At 36.4% G+C, this 21,295-nt stretch overlaps 1 protein-coding gene across 1 annotated transcript in view; it reads right to left on the bottom strand.

Moving 5' to 3' along the window:
• Positions 1-21,295, bottom strand: part of PTPRD (protein tyrosine phosphatase receptor type D) — a 438,191-nt gene that overhangs the window by 335,968 nt on the left and 80,928 nt on the right. Inside the window, exon 2 of the mRNA XM_068423460.1 lies at positions 467-634. Coding sequence (XP_068279561.1) covers positions 467-551 — 85 coding nt within the window. The 5' untranslated portion in view covers positions 552-634. The remainder of the gene's footprint in view (positions 1-466; positions 635-21,295) is intronic.

Here is a 21,295-nt window from a genome sequence, read left to right on the forward strand (position 1 = left end):
TGTTGGAAATAATACATTAGAACAGCTGCTGTGGCAGTTACAAAGGGCCTAGAATTTTAATTGGACTGGATATTAATTGGGGGGCGGTGTCTTTTTTTTTTTTGTTAACCAAAGTTAAGAAAGAAATATTCAAAGAATGGCAGATGTCTTGACGTCTTTAAGGGATTTGGCCAATGTCTGGTAAGCAAGGCTTGTCTTTGTTTTGACTACATAACTTTGGGGCAATGGTCTCTACCATCTGAGCAGGAACCATTAGTTGCTTAAGAAAAGGGGCACTGAGAAGAAAAACTGTAAGGAAGATGCATAAATAATCCTTTTCAAATACTAGCTGTGATCTAAAGAGGACCTTGCAGTGTTTTAAGAATTACTCAAAAGGAGACTCATTCTGAGACCCCTAGCAACCACCAGCTTAAAAAAAAAAGTTCATCATGTCCAAGACCTAAGCACAAATAAGTAATAAGCTTACTTTCAGCATCAGCATAGAGTAGCAAGCACAGGAGCACCACCATTGGCCTGACTACGTGCACCATCCGACAGCTCGGCACCATCATGCTTTGGCAGCCTTGTTCTCACTGGCTTAGAAGCCACTGCGAGTCTGTCCGGTCTGAAACTTCAGATGAAGTATTTTCAGAGCCTGTGGAACAGATAAGAAAAAGAGAAAAATATGATTAGCAAGAATAGGGCCGAGATTTTTTTGTTTTCTTCTAAGCATTCACAATTTGAGGCAAAACAATTTTAAAAGACAAAAGGGTAAGGGAAATAGAAAAGGATACATGAGTCATTTCAGGCTACTGGCATATACCAGAAGATTCAAGGTACATCATACAAGTATATGATAGCACTGTTCCAACATATTTCTCAGTGTACCTTTTCTACAATAATCAAGCATCTGTGACACCCTGGGTCTTTTGTTGTATTCAACAGCACCTTCTGAATCACAAGAACTGTCATTGTTAATGAAGTACAAGTACAATACATATATGGCATCTGTAAGAATAACACAGCAAAATCTGCTTCGTGAGGTGTTCTTAAAGCTAGACATAAAATGCTAGCATATTGCATAGTTCAACAACTCTCAAAGGTTAAAATTCCTGTTTTGATTTCCTATACATATCTGAATTACACCTAAAAGAAAAACAGAAATCCAGCTTTGAATAAAGGGCTGATATTCCAGTTCAATCCATCTCAACTATTATGATGCGTAATTGAATATGATACACTGGGAGCACTACAGCTCAAGTATCTGACTTAAAAAAGCAGTGTCTCATTCTTGTCCAAATTTACAACACCTGAGCAATAACAGAAATAAAGGAATATAAAAATATTTTTCCCTCTCACAGGAGATACTAGAGATCCCCAAATAGCCTGACGTTGTCACTAAAATAACACTGAAAAATTATTTTACTTTTTGAAGGGTCTCAACATATAAACTTTGGCAAGTTTGATACTATCTTCTTCACTACTACATGAGTGGTTTCCATGCAGTGAAGATAAAAACCAAAAGGGTGGAGAAAAAATTATACTAATTACCATTCTACTAGATCTTACAGATTTGTGGGTGGTATAAAGAGCCCATTTTACAGTACAGTGCTATGCTCAAAGAAAATGAAAGACATGAGCAGCTGTGAGAAATCTATGGCTGTCATGAATCTCTTTTGTAAAACTATCTTCTGAATCAGCTACTGCCATCAAAAAATACAAACCTAAGAAAACTTAATAGGGAAAGTGCTGAAGGCACCAGCTCTCCCCTTTCATCTCTACTATCTTCATGCCAGCATTTCAAATGACAGCAAAGTCCATGAGACATCAGTCCTGTCAGACTCAATTTGCATCTGTGCAAGTGTATCAGAGCTAACTGCTACATAAGGATTCCAATGCTATCACAAAGATGGAGATACATGAAATGTACTTTCAAAGAAGCGGTGATTTTGATTTTGCTTCTTCTAGACTGCAGGAGTTACACAGGAGCCCTGAACTATCCCCAAAGGCAGCACACTTGTGGACAAACCTATCTTTTTATTGGCATGCAAACACACTAGCTGACACATGAAGGTGAACGGCAGAAATGTGATGGGCACTAAGATTTGTGGCTGAACCATAAACTGCTTCCTTAAGCAGGGAAGGAAGCAGAGAGGAAATAACACTGATAATTAATAAAGGGAGCAGAAGAAGGGAAAAAAAGGTGACCACGAAGGTGCTTGTTTTACACACCTATATTTTAATGGGGCACTGGAGATTATTTTCACAGATTCCAAACACTCCCACCAAATGCTAAATGTGGTATCTAACAGAAAAAATATTATTATCTGCTTGGGGAAAAAAGGGGAATTTTAAAGATCTCATGATCCTGATATGTGAATATGTATTTAGCCTCTATAAGCTGTCTGGAAATGAAGGAATGGATCACAAAACCTGGCAAAGAAAAGACTGAGAAGAAAAAGGAGGGTTTTTTTAAACTAAAAATCCCATTCCGTTCTCTCACTATAAATGCACATACAAGCACTTAAGAATACTGCACTCCTTGTCTCTCCTTCGAAGGTGATATTCATTACCACTCAGATCATAAAAACCAAAGCTCTCACAACTTCCTTTCTTTGCTGCTTCCAAGTGTCATGGCTTTAACTAACCTGATTAACACACTAAGGCGTGTCCAGGAGACACCTCTCTTCACCTGCTTATGCCTCCATAGCTAAGTTCTGGTATTACAGGTCAAGTAAACAGGAGCACTTGAATAGAGATGGCGGGTGGGTCCTTCTTCTTTCAAGGGAGTTGAAGATATGCTGTTAGTGGAGGCATGCATATGATGGGCTGATAACACTACAGAGAAGCAAGCCAAGAGACAATCGGGGACTATCAAGTTCCTTCACACAGGTCTGCCTCATCTTTACCTACAAAAAAAACATAGCTTCAGCCAGGAACCCTGCTACTGACAATTGTACCAACCTTGAGACTGATAATCATCTGGTATGTAGGTCTATACTTTTCTTATTTGTGGAAGCAAACATGGAGATTCAATTCCTTCCAAGGACTAAATGCAATTATCAAACAAGTATTAACTTCCAAATAAAGCCACCTTCATAATTCCAAAGTAAAATGTTAATCTAATGTATTACTAATTCTTAAATTAAGTAATTTCTTCCCTTTTCTATTTCCTCTTGAAAATGGTTTGTTACATCTGGACTGTGGTACCAGAGATAGTGGAAACGCAAGCAGCATTTGCAGCACCAGGTTATACTAGCCTCTTCCTCAGAGGGTCAACATTTGTGTCATAGAATGAATCCAGCGTGGGGTACTCTCATAGCAGCCTCTCTTACAGCACTCACACTGTGCCAGTGCAAAAAGATGGAGCTTCTCCTTGGTAGAATAGCTGCAGAGAGACCAACAGATATTCAAAAAAACCTCTCTTTGTGAAGCTTTTATAAAAGTTGTTTTTATTTTAGGGTAAGTAAGTACTGTGTAACTGCTGTATTAAATAATAAAAAAATTACACTTACAACATCTCTAAAAGAGCTACCTATGAATAATTTCTTCCACGACAGCTATTTTGGTCTCTTTCCACAGACAAACAAATTGTTAATATAAAAGTGAAAACCAAAGGATGGAACTAGGTCATACATCTATCATTACCACATATGTATTAAGAGGGTATATTTTCCCTGATTAGTGGTATCTATCAGTAAGATAGTAAAAGTGGAGATGTCCAGTCCCCAGAGTGTTCAATGCAAAGACATGAAAGAATTCTCCTCAGCTGGGGCATGGCACACGATACCATCTGGGCATGGGCACATGTACCAATCATCCTCAAAAGGATCAAATGGGTGAATGAAACATCTGAACACCGAGTTACTTCCCTGCAGTCTGTTTAATATAGTATCAGAAATAATCTTTTAGGTGCTAAGGTAATATGCAGGAAGAGATGGTCCCTGCTCCAAGACAGTTAAAGGTATAGAAAATGCTTACCTGAAGGCATATCTTAGAACCAGCCCCCCAAAAAAGTAAACACTAATTTTATTTATCTGCTTGCTTTTCCATGCCTGTAGGTGCATGTAAATGTTTGATAACTCAATACAGAAATTTAGCACAGCAGGGAGAGCTCTTGGAAGAGACCTGAACACAGACAAAAAAAGTCATAGCAGATGTGAGGAGCCACATGGAAAAAAAAAACAGTAACTTACAAAATTTTGGGATACGGGAATGTGAAGATATGAGAGCTCATTTATGCTATTACACAAACAGGATTTCTAGTCCAACTTTTCTGAAGTTTGAAATTGTTCAGAGATAAGATTTTAGTTCATGGCCATCTCTGGTCTGCCACAAGGACTTATGGGAAAACAACTGGATACACCCTACATTTTTTAAAAAACAGCATTTCTCTAAGAACAAGTGGCAGGCAGACTGAAACAGAAAACTTCAATCCTAAATTACATCCGTTCCCCAGTCACAGATTTCTAATACCATACACATGCAAGTGAAGAGATACAAAAAAGGAAATTTGAAACATTACTAGAACCAAGTCAAGGAAGAAGTGCCAATACTTCACATCTTTGCATATCAACCGAGATCCCTCCTTAAAGAAGAAAATAAACAGATTTTATAGACAAATCTTGGCTGCAAAAACCTGACTGACAGCTGAATCATTACTAGAAAGAATAGGAAAAAATGCATAAAATTAATGTTCATAAGCTGTTTAACCAAAATCAGTTCAGAAATACCTCTGGGTAAAACAATGTATTTTAAAAGGAATTTAATGTATTTTCCAAAGTAATGAGGGAAACTGTCAGAAGTTCTACACTTAGCTTGCTCTTTTATTGATTAAACATGATAAAAGTTATCATAGTTGACCTGCTGGAGAAGCTCTATGCTTCACTCTGTTTTTATTCTTATAAAAGTCAAAATGCAAACACATGATTAAGGAAATTTAAAAGACAGATGTGTTGAGCGTTCCAAAGCTTAGTCGTATCAGTCCCTGGATAACAATGCATCTTAACGCTCCTCTATAATTTCTGAATTTCTCTATTACAGTTATTCCAACATGAGTGAGCATCTACCCTGGAACAGCAGGTTTCTGATCTCAAGTAGGCCATTGAACTACATCACAATAAAACCAGCACTGAGTTGCAGTGATAGGTGGAATTTTGTTTATATTACACAACTTAATATATTCAAACTATTTCTACATTGTAGTTCTATTTTGGACTTCAGCAAGGATTCTTCTGTTACCATGAAAAATAGAAAATGGATTTTCAATAACCAAAGAAATAAAGGAAATAGATAAGTGAAATTAATTTAGTGAAGAAATTAATTCAATGACAGCAAAGTACATTAAAAATCACATCACAGGGTTGCTTTTCTCATGTAGAAAGTTGTTATAAAGTTCATCTTTTTTTACTTACAGAAATACTGATGTTCATAGGTAATCTTAAACCATATACAGAAAACCCTGCCTAGCCTAATCTTTATATAGCTTCACTCACATTCTAAATCATGAACTAAAATACCAATTTGTAAGTTGTCGCATATCTCAATGCTTACAAACTTCTGCCATCTTAGTCACTTCTGAACATTACATGAACTTTTCTTATTCATGGTGCAGAAACAATTCACTAGAGAATTCTGCATTCTTAACTCTGTGCCTCCTAAATAATGGATCAAGAAAAAAGTATTGTGCTGGTAATGGCTGAATTGCTGAGATGAAAATAGTCTTGCTAGAAGAGAAAAACATACAATGATGTTATCTGTCAATGCATATTAAAGCAATGCATTTTTGAGAATCTATACTAAGAATTTAAACTATATTACAAAGCCAGAGGTAACAGGTTAAGTGGACAAATGAAACATGTTCTACTAAGACTGACTTATTGCAGGAAAAACACAAACTCTGCCAATACCCCAGTCTCGTCTCCTGTCATCCAAGAACCCTGTAAATTACTTAGCTATAGTTACCCTGAAATAGTTCAGGTCTGACTTTGCCCATATGAAAATTAAAGAAAGCAAACTCTGTTCTGACTCTTGGTCAAAAAAAAAGGAAAATACAAAGAAAGACAAAAAGACAAGAAAGGAGGGAAGGAAAGCAAGAAAAGCAAGGAAAGGAAAATAAGCAGCAGCTAAAGAAAAGGAGCTAAAGTTACTATCTTGGCTAATCTTCATTATTATACTCTTTCTCCAACCACAGAAGAGAAATTGGGTGAAATCCACAATAAGATTTGTAGAATACCTATTTTTCTGCATTTGGAAAAGGTAAACATGAGCCTAGAAAATATCAAATATAACTTTTATCAACAGGCCTGTACTCAGCACTGGTGAGGCCATACCTTGAATACTGTGTTCAGTTTTGGGCCACTCACTACAAGAAAGACATTGAGGTGCTGGAGCATGTCCAAAGAAGGGCAACAAAGCTGGTGAGGGGTCTAGAGCACAAGTCTGATGAGGAGCTGCTGAAGGAACTGGAGTTGTTTAGTCTGGAGAAAAGGAGGCTGAGGGGAGACCTTCTCGCTCTCTATAACTATCTGAAAGGAGGTTGTAGTGAGGTGGGTGTTAGTCTTTTCTCCCAAGTAACAAGTGATAGGCCAAGAAGAAATGGCCTCAAGTTGCACCAGGGGAGGTTTAGATTGGATTTTAGGAAAAATTTCCTCATTGAAAGGGTTGTCAGGCATTGGAAGAGGCTGTCCAGGGAAGTTGTGGAGTCACCATTCCTGAAGGTATTTAAAAGATGAGTAGATCTGATGCTTAGGGACATGGTTTACTGGTGGATTTGGCAGTGTTAGGTTAATGGTTGGACCCGATGATCTCAGAGGTCTTTTCCAACCTAAATGATTCTATGATTCTATGATTCTATGAATTGTTTACCTCCAAAGTCTGGTTTAAGAGCAAATACAATGACTATTTTTACGCAAAAACATTTACAGACTGATTTTTGCCTTTGTTTTTTGTCTTGAACAAAAAATGAAAGACCAAATCACTTGTACTAGGCTATTCGCCACAGACAGTTTGTTAAAGTCTTCTTTTGCCATCTATTGCATTACTTGAACAACACTGGAGCTGTGCAGCTGCCACCTTTTAGGACAGGCTAAACCTATGAGCATGTGAACCACATACCAAAATGTCCATAAAGCCATTGAGCCATACACCACATGCTCATCAGATACTGCCAGGAAAAGGGGCTCCAAAACCAGCAGATGCTCCCAGCAGTCCAACAGAAAAGCACGACTCCTACAGAGAACAGCTAGACTGCATGATGAGCAGATGAATTCTAGGACCACAGTTACTGTCAGAGTCAGCATCTTTTAGTGGCTTGCTTCCACCCAGAGGTACGTATTTGGACAACCTAGAAATGAGAATGATCCTACAGCTCCCCCGCTATGCACGTGACACAGGCTTGCTAACATTGCTTATATCTAAGAGCCATCTCTGTTTCCAAAGAATTTTGCCTCTTCTGTGTCTTTTCAGCATTGAAATCTTGAAACATTCAGATTGGACCTCACCTCTAGGATCAAGCACGGTTGAAGAATACTGGGTACTACACACACAAAAATAAAGCTAGAAATATATTTGCAAGTCTGGAGCTAACAGGTCAAATCTGACTTGAACATTGCAAGGCATCTTTTCTCTACTATATTACTCTGCAATTTCTTCCTTTACGGCTTTTCTTTTTCCTTTTTACTTTATAGTTTTGTTTCAATACTATCCAATATACTTGTTGCCTAAACAGATTGAAGCATGACTGAGACAGTGAATTTGCAGTACACACAAGACAGTAATCCAGCTGCAGCTAGTTTAGCCTGACTGCACTTTATTATAACATTGCTGATGGCAATACGATCGTATTAGAGGAAGAGATGGAGAGATGAAATGGTTATTTTTCAAAAGTAGTTGGCTTTATAAAATTATTTGATAATAAAGTACAAAAACTTCCTGAAGCAATAAAAGCACTATGCATTTCCCATACTAAGATATGGTATAATGGCACACAGTTGTCCACAGTTCCTCTTTCGGAAAAAAGAAGATGAGAACTACAAAATATCTTTGTAACACATAATATTTTTTATTACATTCGAAGAAAAAATAAAATAAACATTATGAACTCTGAAAGAGTTAGAAGTCAACAAAAGCTTACAAATACTTTATTGTTGGAAGCTTCCTTATTAAGAGAAGTATGACTTTGTACACTTCTAGATACCAAACTGATGTCCTAATGTTGACAAGCCAGTTTTGATAAAATCGTAAAATCATCATCATGGTTCAAAATGTGTTTTTCTTTATAGACCACGTTAAAAACTATAGCTTTATCTGTAATTAGTAGAAATGAGTGGCTTACAATGGCCACTTCAAGTGGCACTTCAGGTGCTTCATAGAACCTATACCTCAACTTCCTTCAAACAGAAAGTGAGAAGCAGGAAGGTTATACCTCAACAGACCTCTTGTATTTGATTTGGTGAAAGCAAATTGAGAGGAACAACGAAAGATTTCCATCATAAAACCTATCACTGTTTTAACAATCTAATAATCGGAGATTGTGCAAAGTATCAATCAGTACACATGTAGTAATTTCTCATTTTTTAGGTTAAGATTTTCTCTGTGCTTTGAAGTGGTGCAGCTTCTATACCCAGAGCTTTCACTCACATTGTTTTGTCCAGGCAACATGGCACTCAAACATCTTAGCTACAAGAATGTGACAAAAAAAAAAAAACCCTGTTAGACCTGTGGTTCTTCCTCTTCCAACTCTGTTACAGACTGCTACAATAGACTAAAATGCGTGATGTATATTCCATATATTCTTCATGGTTCTTATGTCCTTCTCAGGAAATATTTCAGCAAGCACTTTTCAAATCTAAGTCCTGTGACAGCTTCTCAAGCACTCGTCTTCTTGGGCTGATATTAAAGAAAAACTAATTGTGACTTTACTCTCTTCCAAACTCCTTAGAAACAAGGTGATAATTTCTAACATAATTGCATATTGACATTGTGTAATCTTCAGCTTCTTTTGGTCAGTTATCAGTAAGAAAGTTAGAATATGTTCTACCCAAAAAAATGAACACTATTTTCATAAAGCATATGAGAAAGAATAAATTTGAACTGTACTGTATACAGCCATGGAAATATTGCTGTAATACAGATACCAATGCACTTGTGACATGGACAGGGTATGCGTGTCCACAACAATATTATACACATGATGCCATATTTAGCGAGAAGTATTTTCCTCCCCATATACTGGAGTAGTTCCATCCTGTCAAAGAACTTCCTACATACTATTGGTTTATATATATACACTCAATCACCTCTCTGATTAGTTATGAACGTGACACAGTTTCTGAAACAGGCAATGTTTTATCTTCTTTCTTAAATTAGCAAGACAAACCCCAGAAAATAGTATTACAAAAGATTAAATTGGTGAAATAACCAAACTGCAGGCATCATTGATAGTTTGTCTTCTAAATGAACAGTCAAAAGGCATAAGGAAGAAACTGGACTGAAGATAGGACACAAAAGGGAGGTTATTATCTTAATTATGTTTCCCATCTTTTATAAAAAATACATAGCTGAGAAAACACAAAAGATGGTGTTTTAGATTAGAGCTCTGTCATTCAGTTTCAGTCTTTGATAATCTGAGCATCAGAAGGAATAAAATAATACAGATGTAAGACAAAGCAATGCATTTAACAACCAGAAAAGCACAACATCTGCACAGCAGGAAGGTTTAAGAACATACACACGTGCGCGCACACACACACAATCACAAAAAAGGACAAATTGGCAGAGTTCAACTTTGTATCAAAAGGTAGAACAGACAATCTATCTGCCTTTCAAACACATGCCTCATACCTAAAGATTTCCAGGACTTATGCTTTTCCCTCTGCTTTCTTCTTTTTCATTTCTAGCTGGAAAGTAGTAGTCTCTAACCATACTGCTATGACATTCAAACTAAAGAAAGAGCCTAACCTTCAACTACACACTTTTTTCTATTTAGCCAGAACTAATGAAATATTAAGAGCTCATGTAGGTGGTTATCAAAAAACATTTTAGAGTTTTACCCTGGTGCTTTTTACCAGATAGTAAAGTACAAAATACCATATGCTGTGAACACAAAAGCCAGTATCCTGTAAGAAAGTGCACAGTAACTTTAAGCCTTCAGAGAGTCCCATTAAAATATTTCAAAACTTTCAAAGACTCAGCTTACTTTAATTCTCTCATTAGAACATGAAATAAAACTATTTATGATACTTGGAGGAAACGTGCTGTGTAATTTTATGGAATTCTCTGTATTAGTACCATTGGTTTCGATGTTCTCTGCTTCTCAAACACAGGCAGATAAAAGTTACTGTGCTCCCTCTCCAGAAAGATGCCACACATGTGAGAGAGATACCCAAATTCCACACAAAGCACTGTCTTAACAGCCACAATGTTGTGGCTGACAGTCTTTTGAGGAAACCCCAAAGCTGTGCACATTACACCATGAAAGAGAGCTGTAAATGGCAGTCATTACTCAGGACTCAACCATTCCTGCTGGAGTGTTAGCACGGTCCCACAGAGATAAAGTCTCAATAGTAAATTTTAGAGGGAGCTGCAAATAATGATACTTTAAAAACGATTTTAAAAAAACATAATCCAGAAAGACAATTCCTCGTTTGTCTTCCTTTACTCACAGTCACTTGCTTTACCTAAGAATCGCCTAGATGCAAGAAATTTATTTTTAAATGAATTCTGCTTGTTTATACTGTTGACAGAGAGTCTAATTTTTCAGTATTTCTAAAGCCTAGAAGATGAGGCTGAAGTTCTAAATGGAACACTGCAATACACCTTGTGGGAGTTTCATCTTTCACAACAGAAATGCTTGAGCAACTAATCATAACCTGGCAAAGTTTCTGCAGCATTTCTATTATAACCATTATGTCTCTGGACGTGTGTGCTGTCCCAGGAGTATTGTTCTGGATTGATAGCATCTTTATAATGAAATGCTCAATTACAGCTTTGAAATAGGTAATTATAAAGGGAGTGTGTATTTTCCAGTTAGGGATTTTGTTTTGATTTTTTTTTTAATTATCAGTGCATTAAAGGCAGCTGTAGAAGTTCTGACTGCACTGTCGGCTCTTTGGAAAGAAACTATGTTTTGTTGCTCTCACTGTGCATAAGGTAAATTGAATTTCTAGTTATGACTGGTATGGGAGTTTTATTTTCAACTGTCAGGGTGTGCAGCCAGCTGTAACCAATTTTTCAATATTTCGAAAAGCCTCATTTGAAGGATATGGTAGCGAATGACTTAGGGACCTTGTCGTTAGTCAACAGAAAACTTTTTCACAACACTATCCAACTGTACTTCTTTGGTGTAAAAGAAAAAAAAAATGTAAAGAAAGCTACAAAATATGTTTTTTCTGCATAACTTTAGCAGCATATGTAAAAAGGGCAAACAAATTTTGGGGGCATGTCTAAGTTTGGGCTAACATTTCAGACTCTCTCATGTATATTATTGCATTTTGAAGACAGCTGCATCATCTTAATGATGTTAAAACCAATTTCTGCCAAGAAAAGCAACTCATTTTTCCTGAGGGTTAACAGCAACTGAGGGGGTGGGGAAAGCACTTTTAATTTCAAGGGTCAGAAGTCAGGAGAAAAACTATAAATATTTCCTTTCCTTAGCACTCTGCATGCTGCAGCACACCATCAGTTTTAAAAGAGGTTTTCTACTGAAGAAACTTATTCAGCTGTTGAGATGATGCGTTGGTTTGTATTGGTTCCTCACCTCAGGTGCTAGAAGATACACTATTGATAGGAGAATTATGTATTTATTTATTTTTAAATTAGGATAACAGAAACAATTGGATTGAGTGAAAAAATGAAAGGATGTATTCCAAGCAATTTCTAACCCCTTGATATCTAGAACCAGAATGCCTCAGCCCTAAACTCTTTCATATAATAGATCCATCACTGCTGCCAGCACAAGGTTAAAGATGCTTGTATAAACAGATACATGCAGGTCACAGGTTAAAAGACAAGGGGAAGAAAAAAAGTATATATGCTTTATGTCTTAAACAGAATATAAAATCCAAAAAGGTGATCTTGTTCAGGTACCTGCAGATGAGTCTATCATGCTTTTCGATGTCCACAGTGATCACACTGTTACCTTACCCTATGTTGGAAATTTTCCATCACAGAAGTCATTTTCTAGTTATTTGCATTGTGGAACCCAGGACTACCTCCACAAATCACATGTCTATTGCGTCTTCATTTTTTTAAAGACTCTGGAACCAAAAATAAGAAATTTGCTTCAAGCATTACTTTTATTTTTTGCAAGTCAGCTCCTTTAAGTATCAAATAAATGCAAATCACTATTTTTATATTTTAGCTAATTCACCTCTTCTTGTTTTCACCTTTTTTTTTCTTTTTAGCATATCTAAAAAGCCGAGAATATAAGAACTCCAGATACATTAATTTAGTCATGTCACAACTACTGTACTATCACACAGACACTTCCACATCAAACATTTTTATTTGAAGTGGTATAATGGAAGCCCCAAACTTCCAGTCTAAACTTTCACCAATCTTTGTGCCAGAGACTGCTTGGGATCTAGGAAAAAGACGTATACTCATTTACTGAAGTACCAAAACTTACAATGAATTTTGGAGGATGGTTTGAATTTATCTATATAGTGTTCACTCTATGCTTTGTCTGTGGATTCAGGAATGTATTGGAACGTATTGGTGTAATCAATTTGTTCATTTTTATCTATAAAGCTGCCTTTATTTCTGCAGTTGAGATCTCAAATAAGCACATCTATCTGATAGTCCAAACAGCCGTCTGATTTGGAATTGAATTTAGTATCCAGCAACAGATAAATGCTAACTGAAATGCAAGCCTCTCTCTCAAATGAGTTCAAACAAAATGTTCTGCTATCTGCTTTTTACTAAACCTCTTCCAATAGGTGGAGAGAAGACTTCCTGAAGTTCCTCGAGAAAAAAAAAAAAAAAAATCTTATGCTGATACCCAATCCACACATTTAAAATCAATTTGTATAACGGTAATCCAGATCACTGCACAGAATTTCCACTGGAATAAATTTGCAAATGTGAAATTTCATTCACAAACTCATTACAGAAAGTTTAAAGCAACATACCACAATCAAACTGATTACAGTAATTCCTACAATCCTCACTGACAAAGAAATTGTTGGCATACGGTACTATTGCTCACATTCACAGTGCTTTAAATATTTTGTATGCTTCTTTCTACAAGTAAATGTAAAGCTACATACGTTCCCTAGCCTGTGAAAAAAATGCTTAGACACGTTGCCTTTCTTAATACCTATTCCCTTTGCAACTAAACCAGGAAAGGCCTCCAAAACCATGCAAGTGACCTAAGGCCATGTAAACATCCTCCTTCTAATCAGGATGAGGAAAAACTTGCTTAATTTTAACTTTACCAATGGAAGATATTGTAAAAAATAGTATTACTACTACTTCTAAAAAAAAAATGAGAGATAAGTCTCATTTGAAATGTCTGGAATGGTAGTGAAAGTTCGACACCTCTCATTCTGTCCGGGTCATTATTCCGATAACAGATCTTGGACAATGGAGGTCTGTAAGAAGTAGAAATTCATTCCTAGATCTAAACTTGCACAAATATAAAACAACCTAAGAAATCCTTTATAAGAAATAAAGATGAAATTGCAAAATATTTCTAAATTTAAGAAGGACACATTGAATATAGAGAGCATGAAGCAATATCGTTACCTGTAAAATTCAAAAAGCTGCTCATTCAACTTTGTAAAATTCTGTTTGATCAGTATCTTCTAAAATAATAATATTAAATTAATAATACTTAATGACAAACATTTATACTGAAAATATTAAAAAGGTAATAACATTGATAACAGATCTCAGCACATCTTTATGACGACACAAATTTTTAATACATTTGGACATTTTCCTTATTTTATTATTTTCTAAAGCCATTAACATTGCACCAGAAATAATCAGGAGTAAGTATCAATGCCCTGGAAATAAATTAGGTTGTGAAGAACACACGTTCACTCTAACAACTGTAAATCATAGAACCAAAGGAAAGATGGTCTCTTGATTTAAGTTTCTTTTAACCTCTCTTTCATTATATTAGCATTAAAGGCCAAAAACAGTGAAGTATCATCCTTGCTCCCCAATATCCAAATTCATACTGTAATGACAAGGATAGAAATCTTGAAATAATTAAAACTTTAAATACTATTGCATTTTGTCAGTATTCTGATGGTAACATAAACAAACTAGCAAGAAAAACACCAGTCTAATAACCACACGATATAATGAAAAAGAACATGAAGAACAGAATGCAAAGCACTCAGTATCATGTGTAAAACCCAACGGCTACTCATGTAACTTATTTTAAACATATGTTTTGTTCCTAATTTTTTAAAAATAACAACCTGCACGGAACTCAGAAAAATTAGGAAAAAAAACCCCAAACTGCAGCAAATACCTACCAGCTCATCTTTTTGTAGCAAACAAAACTAGCAATCCACAATTCATAAAAAATAAAATGAAATGGGTTGAAAGACTGTGTTCTGACGATTGTCTATTCTAGAACAACACTTTGTTTATCATAAAACATGATCTCCAGTATTGGTTAAACCATGGAAGCTTTCAATAGTTATTACACAGTGGCTCCAGTTTATCCCTTATTCTGAAGAATAAAGATAAGAAAATTCTGAATGCAAAATCCAGTGAATAAGGCTATGCTCTAAAATTAAAGCATGAAATTAAGCTGGCTGGCCAACTTCCATTATTTGTTTTGCAACTACAGAAGAAACATGCTCTTCTAAAACCCCAACACAATGCAGTCTTTTAGCCCTTATCACATCATACATTCTTCCACTACGCTTTGATACTGTAGAAGCCACACTATTTCAGAACAGATGTTTAAAAAAAATCTCACAACATAATGAGTGTCAGAAAACAAATAAAATTTCAATAGAAGCCACTTTTAAAAATCATGTTTTCATAGCAACTTGAGAGTAAATTCTAAAAATTTTACCTAGTTACTGAACTGAATTTGCAATTCATGCCATTTGTTTGCACCCATTACAGATTTGATTCTTTATCTACTGTTGCCAACTCCTTTCACAAGCAGAAGACAGATTCTTATAGGATTTGTTTTCTTCTTCTTTTAATGAATCACTTAGTCATATGCCATAATTTACTATGAGAGTTTTTCCTGATCTCATATACACTAGTGTCAAAACCTGGATTAGCAGTAAGCACAAATAGCTGAACACAGAGAAGCTACAGAAGGACGATTTTCTTATAAAAATGAGCTGTTTCCTAAATTTGCCGTAGGCCAGGATCTTCACTTGCTGCTCTTCAAGCTTAGACAAAGCATTAAAGAGTACCTAATGACCTTCTGTATTTCAGAAATAAATCGCTCCCATTGGTATACCTGACTTCAGTCTTGGCTTTTCCTACGAAAATGAAAAAAAAAAAAAAAAAAAAGCCCAAATCCTACAAGTACACACTTAGGAGAAACCTAGGAAAGAATGCTTATGCTCATAGCAGCAAGCACTAACCACAAACATGAAACTCCTCCATAAAAGTAGAAATTTGAGCACATTAAAATGACAAAAGGTGAATTGCATGAGTAGAATGGTCTGTTACAAATTATTTTAACAATGTCAGCATTGAAGTATTGCTAACCACTTAGTAAACACTACACGCTTCCTTAAAAAATCTCAGACCAAACATTCCAGACCAGAACAATCTCAACTGTATTCTACTTGGACAGAATTAAATATGAAAACCAAGTCTAATTTTGTTGGAAAACTAAGAAGGATGTGGTCTGAGAGAGAAGGCTGCTCTCTATCACTCAGAAAAACAAGGCTGAGGGTAAAATGTCCTAAGTATTCTTGTATTTTGCCACATAATCGCAATGCTGCGTTTTGAGTTATTTCATGTAGTCATCTCAGAGGATATGGCGAGGTCTTTCATATATGTATTTTTTCCATAGTACCCAATCATTTATAAAAGCTAAAAGTTAAAAATGAGCTTTGCTTAATTTAGCCTTAAGTCAATATTTCAGCTGATAAATAGCTTGTTTCTTTGATTCTCTCCTCCCTCTATAAAATAGAAAGGAATAGTGCTATCATTGAAAACTTAGAAGGCGTTATTTAGTTCATAGCAAAGGAAAAGAGTAAGACCAATCCCCTCTCCCCCCCCAAAAAAAACCTTCAGTAGATTCAGTAATTCAGAACAGTTCAAAATTTAATGTCACTGTCTTAGACTGGGAGAACACAATAACAATATCTTTTTTCAAAAATGAAAAAGTTTTATCTTGATATTTTCTTAATTAAAATTTTGACAGTTTTTATTTAACATGTCCAAAAATTTATTTAAATTTAGAAAGCTAAAGTAACAATCAAAATCAAACTGCAATAATCTGTCTGATGTCAAATGGTGTTTCTTCTGTGTAAATGGCTTCAACTTCTCAGTTTGGCAGAAATTAAATTGCTTCAGAAGTTCTAATGAACTAAAAAAATCTACTACTGACACATAGTTATGGCACAGTTTATTAGGAGATTATTAGGGAAAAGAGGATAAAGGAAGGCATATACAAAGCTCTAACACAGCTGGACAAGCAGAATGGCACACTTCAAAAAAAAAAAAAATTTGAACATGTGATGTACGATTCAACACTGAATTGTTGCATTTCCTCAGGAAAGTGGAATACTTGCCCAAGACAAGAAGGCAACAAAAGTAATACTTTTTAGGAGCACGGAAGTAAGTAGCCTCCAAGCAGGATGCTTGTCTTTCGATCCTGTCATCTCTTACCTGTCCTTATATTTCAACCTTTCTGGTAAGATTAACTTTCAATGGGAAATTTATAATATTCTCATGGAAATGTAAAATTTATCTTTGACAGAGAAGGCTGATTGTTTAAGAAGGATGTATGAGATTTCTGTAAGTATGATATTCTGGCTTGGCTACTACTAGATAAATAACGTTTCTTTTTTAAGAGGGATAGAGATTTTCCTACAGTGAAGTACAATTTCAGAAAAATTACACATCACTTTGGTATAGCATGAAAAGATCTTTAATCTCCTGTTTGGTTTTGTCTTCATTCCGTCTAACTTTGATACTTAAAATTAAAAACCTCTTGACTCGCTGTGCAATTATCAGAGAACATTTTCATGCCATAATCCTAACCATAGATACAGAAGTGTGTCTTATTGTAACATCGCAGTTGCCCCTGTGGGAAAACCTGGAACACACACACCCACAAGGTTGTTAAGTAAAAAAAAAAAAAAAAAAAAAAAAAAAATTCATTATTTTTTTTGTTCCTCTCAGAACCTGCAGCATTGTCAGCTACCAAGTCAGAAAAATATTCACCAAAGAAACTTAGCAGACTAGATCTTCATTAGTTTTTAAATGGAAAGGTATTGTGAAGGACTGGAACAGAAGTAAGTGATGTTAGAGATTAATTTTCTAGGGACTGGAAAGTGATAATAAAAGCAAAGGTAACATCTTTAGCCCTTTCTCCAAGGAAAGGTGGAACACAACAAACATGCCCAGACCTTTAAAATATTCCCCCTTAATGCTGTGTGAGATGTACGGTGTGTAAAGCCCAAGCACAGTGTTCTTATATTAAAAGTACATTACCAACACTTATCTATGTGTCTAAAACACTTGAACTTTCTTGCTTTCTGACAGCTACAGAACAATTATGTAAATCCTAAAAGAAATGATCAGGGCGTCATAGGTGTCTTATTTGCACTTGTACAAAGAAGTCAACACAAAACAAGCATGTCACCTCTTTTGTCTTGAAGAAAAATTGCTTAAAGCTGATAAGCGAATTCCTTGATTTATTCTAACAGTTTGCTACCTTATTTCTATTCTATGTACAGCATTGACAATTGTTTGATAGAAATTGTTGGTTTATTCCTCTGACAAATATCATGTCCTGGTTTGGCCTAAACCAGGCCGATTTTCCTTTCAGTGATTTTTACTTTCAGCTAAGTCTCCTCTAAGTAACTGCACTTTCTGAAACTAACTGCATGTTTTCGCAGACAGTGTCTGCTTCCAGGACTGATAACGCTCGAAGTTTGTAGTTATCACTGAGGCACCGGTAGGGATGTTGTGCAGAAAGGCTCTTGCTGTACTTGTTCTTGAGAGAAACCAAGGTCACTGCTGAATTCCTCACTGCTTACGAGTGAAGAGCCGAAGGGGGGTCGCAGCTGCAGGGGGGAGCGGACAGGGCAGGTGACCCAAAATTGACCAACGAGGGTATTCCATCCCATACACGTCATTCTCAGTATAAAGCGGGGGGATCACGAGGGTCTCGCTCTCTTTCTGCTATGGCCAGTGTCCAAGGAGGACTCCGTCTGTTTTCCTGCTGCCCCCGATCCCGATCCGTGCATCCCTGAATCCAGCTCTCGACCGTCGCTAGGCAGGGATAACAGAGAGCATCTGCCGCAGGTTTAATAGCCGGCCCAGCTTTAAACCGTGACATATCACTAAGACATCTTGATCCTGTTTTACTCAGAAGACCTAACCCTAATGGGTAATCAATTGGCTGTGTGTAACTATTTGTAACAGAGACTTGATAGTATCTTAACTTTCACACTGATCTAAACCCAGGCAAACTGCACGTGAACAGCTACCACTGCGATCTGGCAATAATTTTAACATTTAGTTTGATTTTTTTTTTAAAGAAACTATGCAACTGAACTTTGTAGCTATGCATAACAAGAAGTCTAAGTTGATTGGGGAAGGCACGATGAATCAGTCATCAGATGTGAATAAGAGTGTCAGACTTACTCTAGTTGAGTGAAAGGCAGAAGTAAGCCCACTGAGTAAAAAGCACTACACTGGTTTCAAACTGTATTTCACACAAAAAGAAGCCAGTTGAAAAAGAAACTGGTAAGACTCAATGAAAGGGGTTTTTTTTCCTATTAGTAGAGTACAGTGAGCTCTATAGGGAAAATCTTGGCTTTTCAACCAGGAAAGCATACACAGGTAAAGCGAATTTCTCCTCTGACCACAGGAAGTTTCTCAGAACTATAGTAAATGGAAGATTGAGTCAAAACAGGTATTTCTGAATCAACTCGCTAGTTCCAAATCATGAGGCTATGCAAGGTCAGCCAAGCAGTTCCAGGATCCCTTACAGAAATAATGGCAGTAACTTTAATATTATCTTCTGAAAAAAATTAAAATAAAATAAAATTTAAAAACCAACAAAGACAAAACACACACACACACACCCCCAGTATTATTCAGTTCTTTATGAGGCAACAAAAAGTTGGGGGTCCTCAGGAAGATATGAGGTACCCAGACTTCTAAAAGTTACTACTAGAGGTGGCTAGCATTTCTCCCTTTTAGTTGCATTCCAAAACTTTGCACAATAATACAAATCCTATTATTTCCAAAACAGTATTTTCTTAATATTCTATAACGTAGTTTACAAAGTTGATAAAGGAAGAAGAATAATGATCTACAGACCCTGATAATACTGAATATCTGTTTAAGAACAGTTGCATCAAAGTATTAAGACTTACATTTCATTTACAGCCCTCCTTATTATATTACCTTTTCCTCCTTTACTATACAGAGAAAACTTTTTCTCATTAGTGTTCAGATGTGCAGCCATTTTTCCTTATTGAAAACAGTATAGTTTGTTATATTTTATAGTTTTGGCAACCATACAATCCCCTCCCTGCACGCTCACACAATCCTCATTCAAATTGCTGCAGAACAAGACAAATTACTACCTAGACTAGAAGGCCAAGAAATGTAATACATGAAAGGCTGCAAATCACCATGACCTCATGCTGAAAGAGCAGAATCAAGATCCTTCACTAATGCTCCTACTTCTAGCCACAACTTCAGTCAGCCCTCATATAACGTTCCAGTGTTTTATGTCCCCGACAATATTAAATGTTCTCAAATACTCTTTGTCCCTCTCATCCTGAATATGTGACAACACACACACACACATATAGCCTGGGTTTGAAGGTACAAACTGAGTATCATTCAGTCAATGAAAGCTTCCTTTTGACTGCAAAACAGCTGAATTATTTTAGCCACAATCTAGCACATCACCTACTGAAATTCAAGAGCAAGAGTATTCCCATTTATTTAAGCAAAAGTATTGGTGCCATAAAGTTAAATGTGTGTTGAAACGTTTTGTTCCCTTAGCAGCACTCTAACAGTCTAATCACTGTGCAACCAAGGGAATCTTTTGTATATGCATTAATGGTTTAAAAGGACAACCCACAAACACATACAAACAGGCATATATTTTAGAAATATCAGGCCTGGTTCTTCAACACAACATTGCTTACTTTGCAGCACCTAATAAATCTTTCAGAGTACAAAATAAGAGAAAAACTTTTTAGTAGATTTTCAAACATGGAACTTGGTCTTCCTTTTCAAAACAAAATATGCTTCTTTATTTTAATGTGATTTAATGCTAGCACCATCTGACAGGTTTCTAAAACCAAAATTTTTTCTGTATGCTGTCATCTTTGAAAAGCATGTGTGTTTTTCATGGATGCTTTCAGTCTGCATGTTTCATCCCTCAAAGTCTGCACTTCTCATCCCCATTTCTGTTGTGATCATGTTTAGAAATCTTTTGGCATTTATACCTAAGTATGCACTGACACAATGCAAAGCTCAAAGGTGCTTGCCCTAACCAATGCAATGATACAATTAGTCTTCAGAGTCCATGTAAAATCCCCTATAGTTCTGCATTCAGAATACGCCTTCCTTAAACTTACATTGATTCTAGCGTCACTAAACATGAGGGACACAGAAAAATATTGTCTCTTCAGAGATGTAAAGCAAAAGTTTTGCTTAGTTTTGCTCAGTTTTGCTTTAGTGACCATGAGATGGTAGAGTTCAGGATCTCATGTGGCAGGAACAGAATAGCTAGCAGAATCACAACCCTGAACTTCAGGAGGGCCAACTTTGGCCTTTTCAAGCAATTGCTAGGGGAAATCCCATGGGACAGGGTACTAGAAGGTAAGGGGGCCCAAGATAGTTGGTTAGCATTCAAGGACTGCTTCTTCCGTGCTCAAGATCAGAGCATCCCAACAGGTAGGAAGTCAAGGAAGGGTACCAGGAGCCCTGCATGGTTGAACAGGGAACTGCTGGGCAAACTCAAGTGGAAGAAGAGGGTGTACAGATCGTGGAAGGAGGGTCTGGCCACTTGGGAGGAATATAAGTCTGTTGTCAGAGGATGTAGGGAGGCAACTAGGAAAGCTAAGGCCTCCTTGGAATTAAACCTTGCAAGAGAGGTCATGGACAACAGAAAGGGCTTCTT

This window comes from Nyctibius grandis, chromosome Z, assembly GCF_013368605.1.
Source record: "Nyctibius grandis isolate bNycGra1 chromosome Z, bNycGra1.pri, whole genome shotgun sequence".
NCBI lineage: Eukaryota > Metazoa > Chordata > Aves > Nyctibiiformes > Nyctibiidae > Nyctibius > Nyctibius grandis.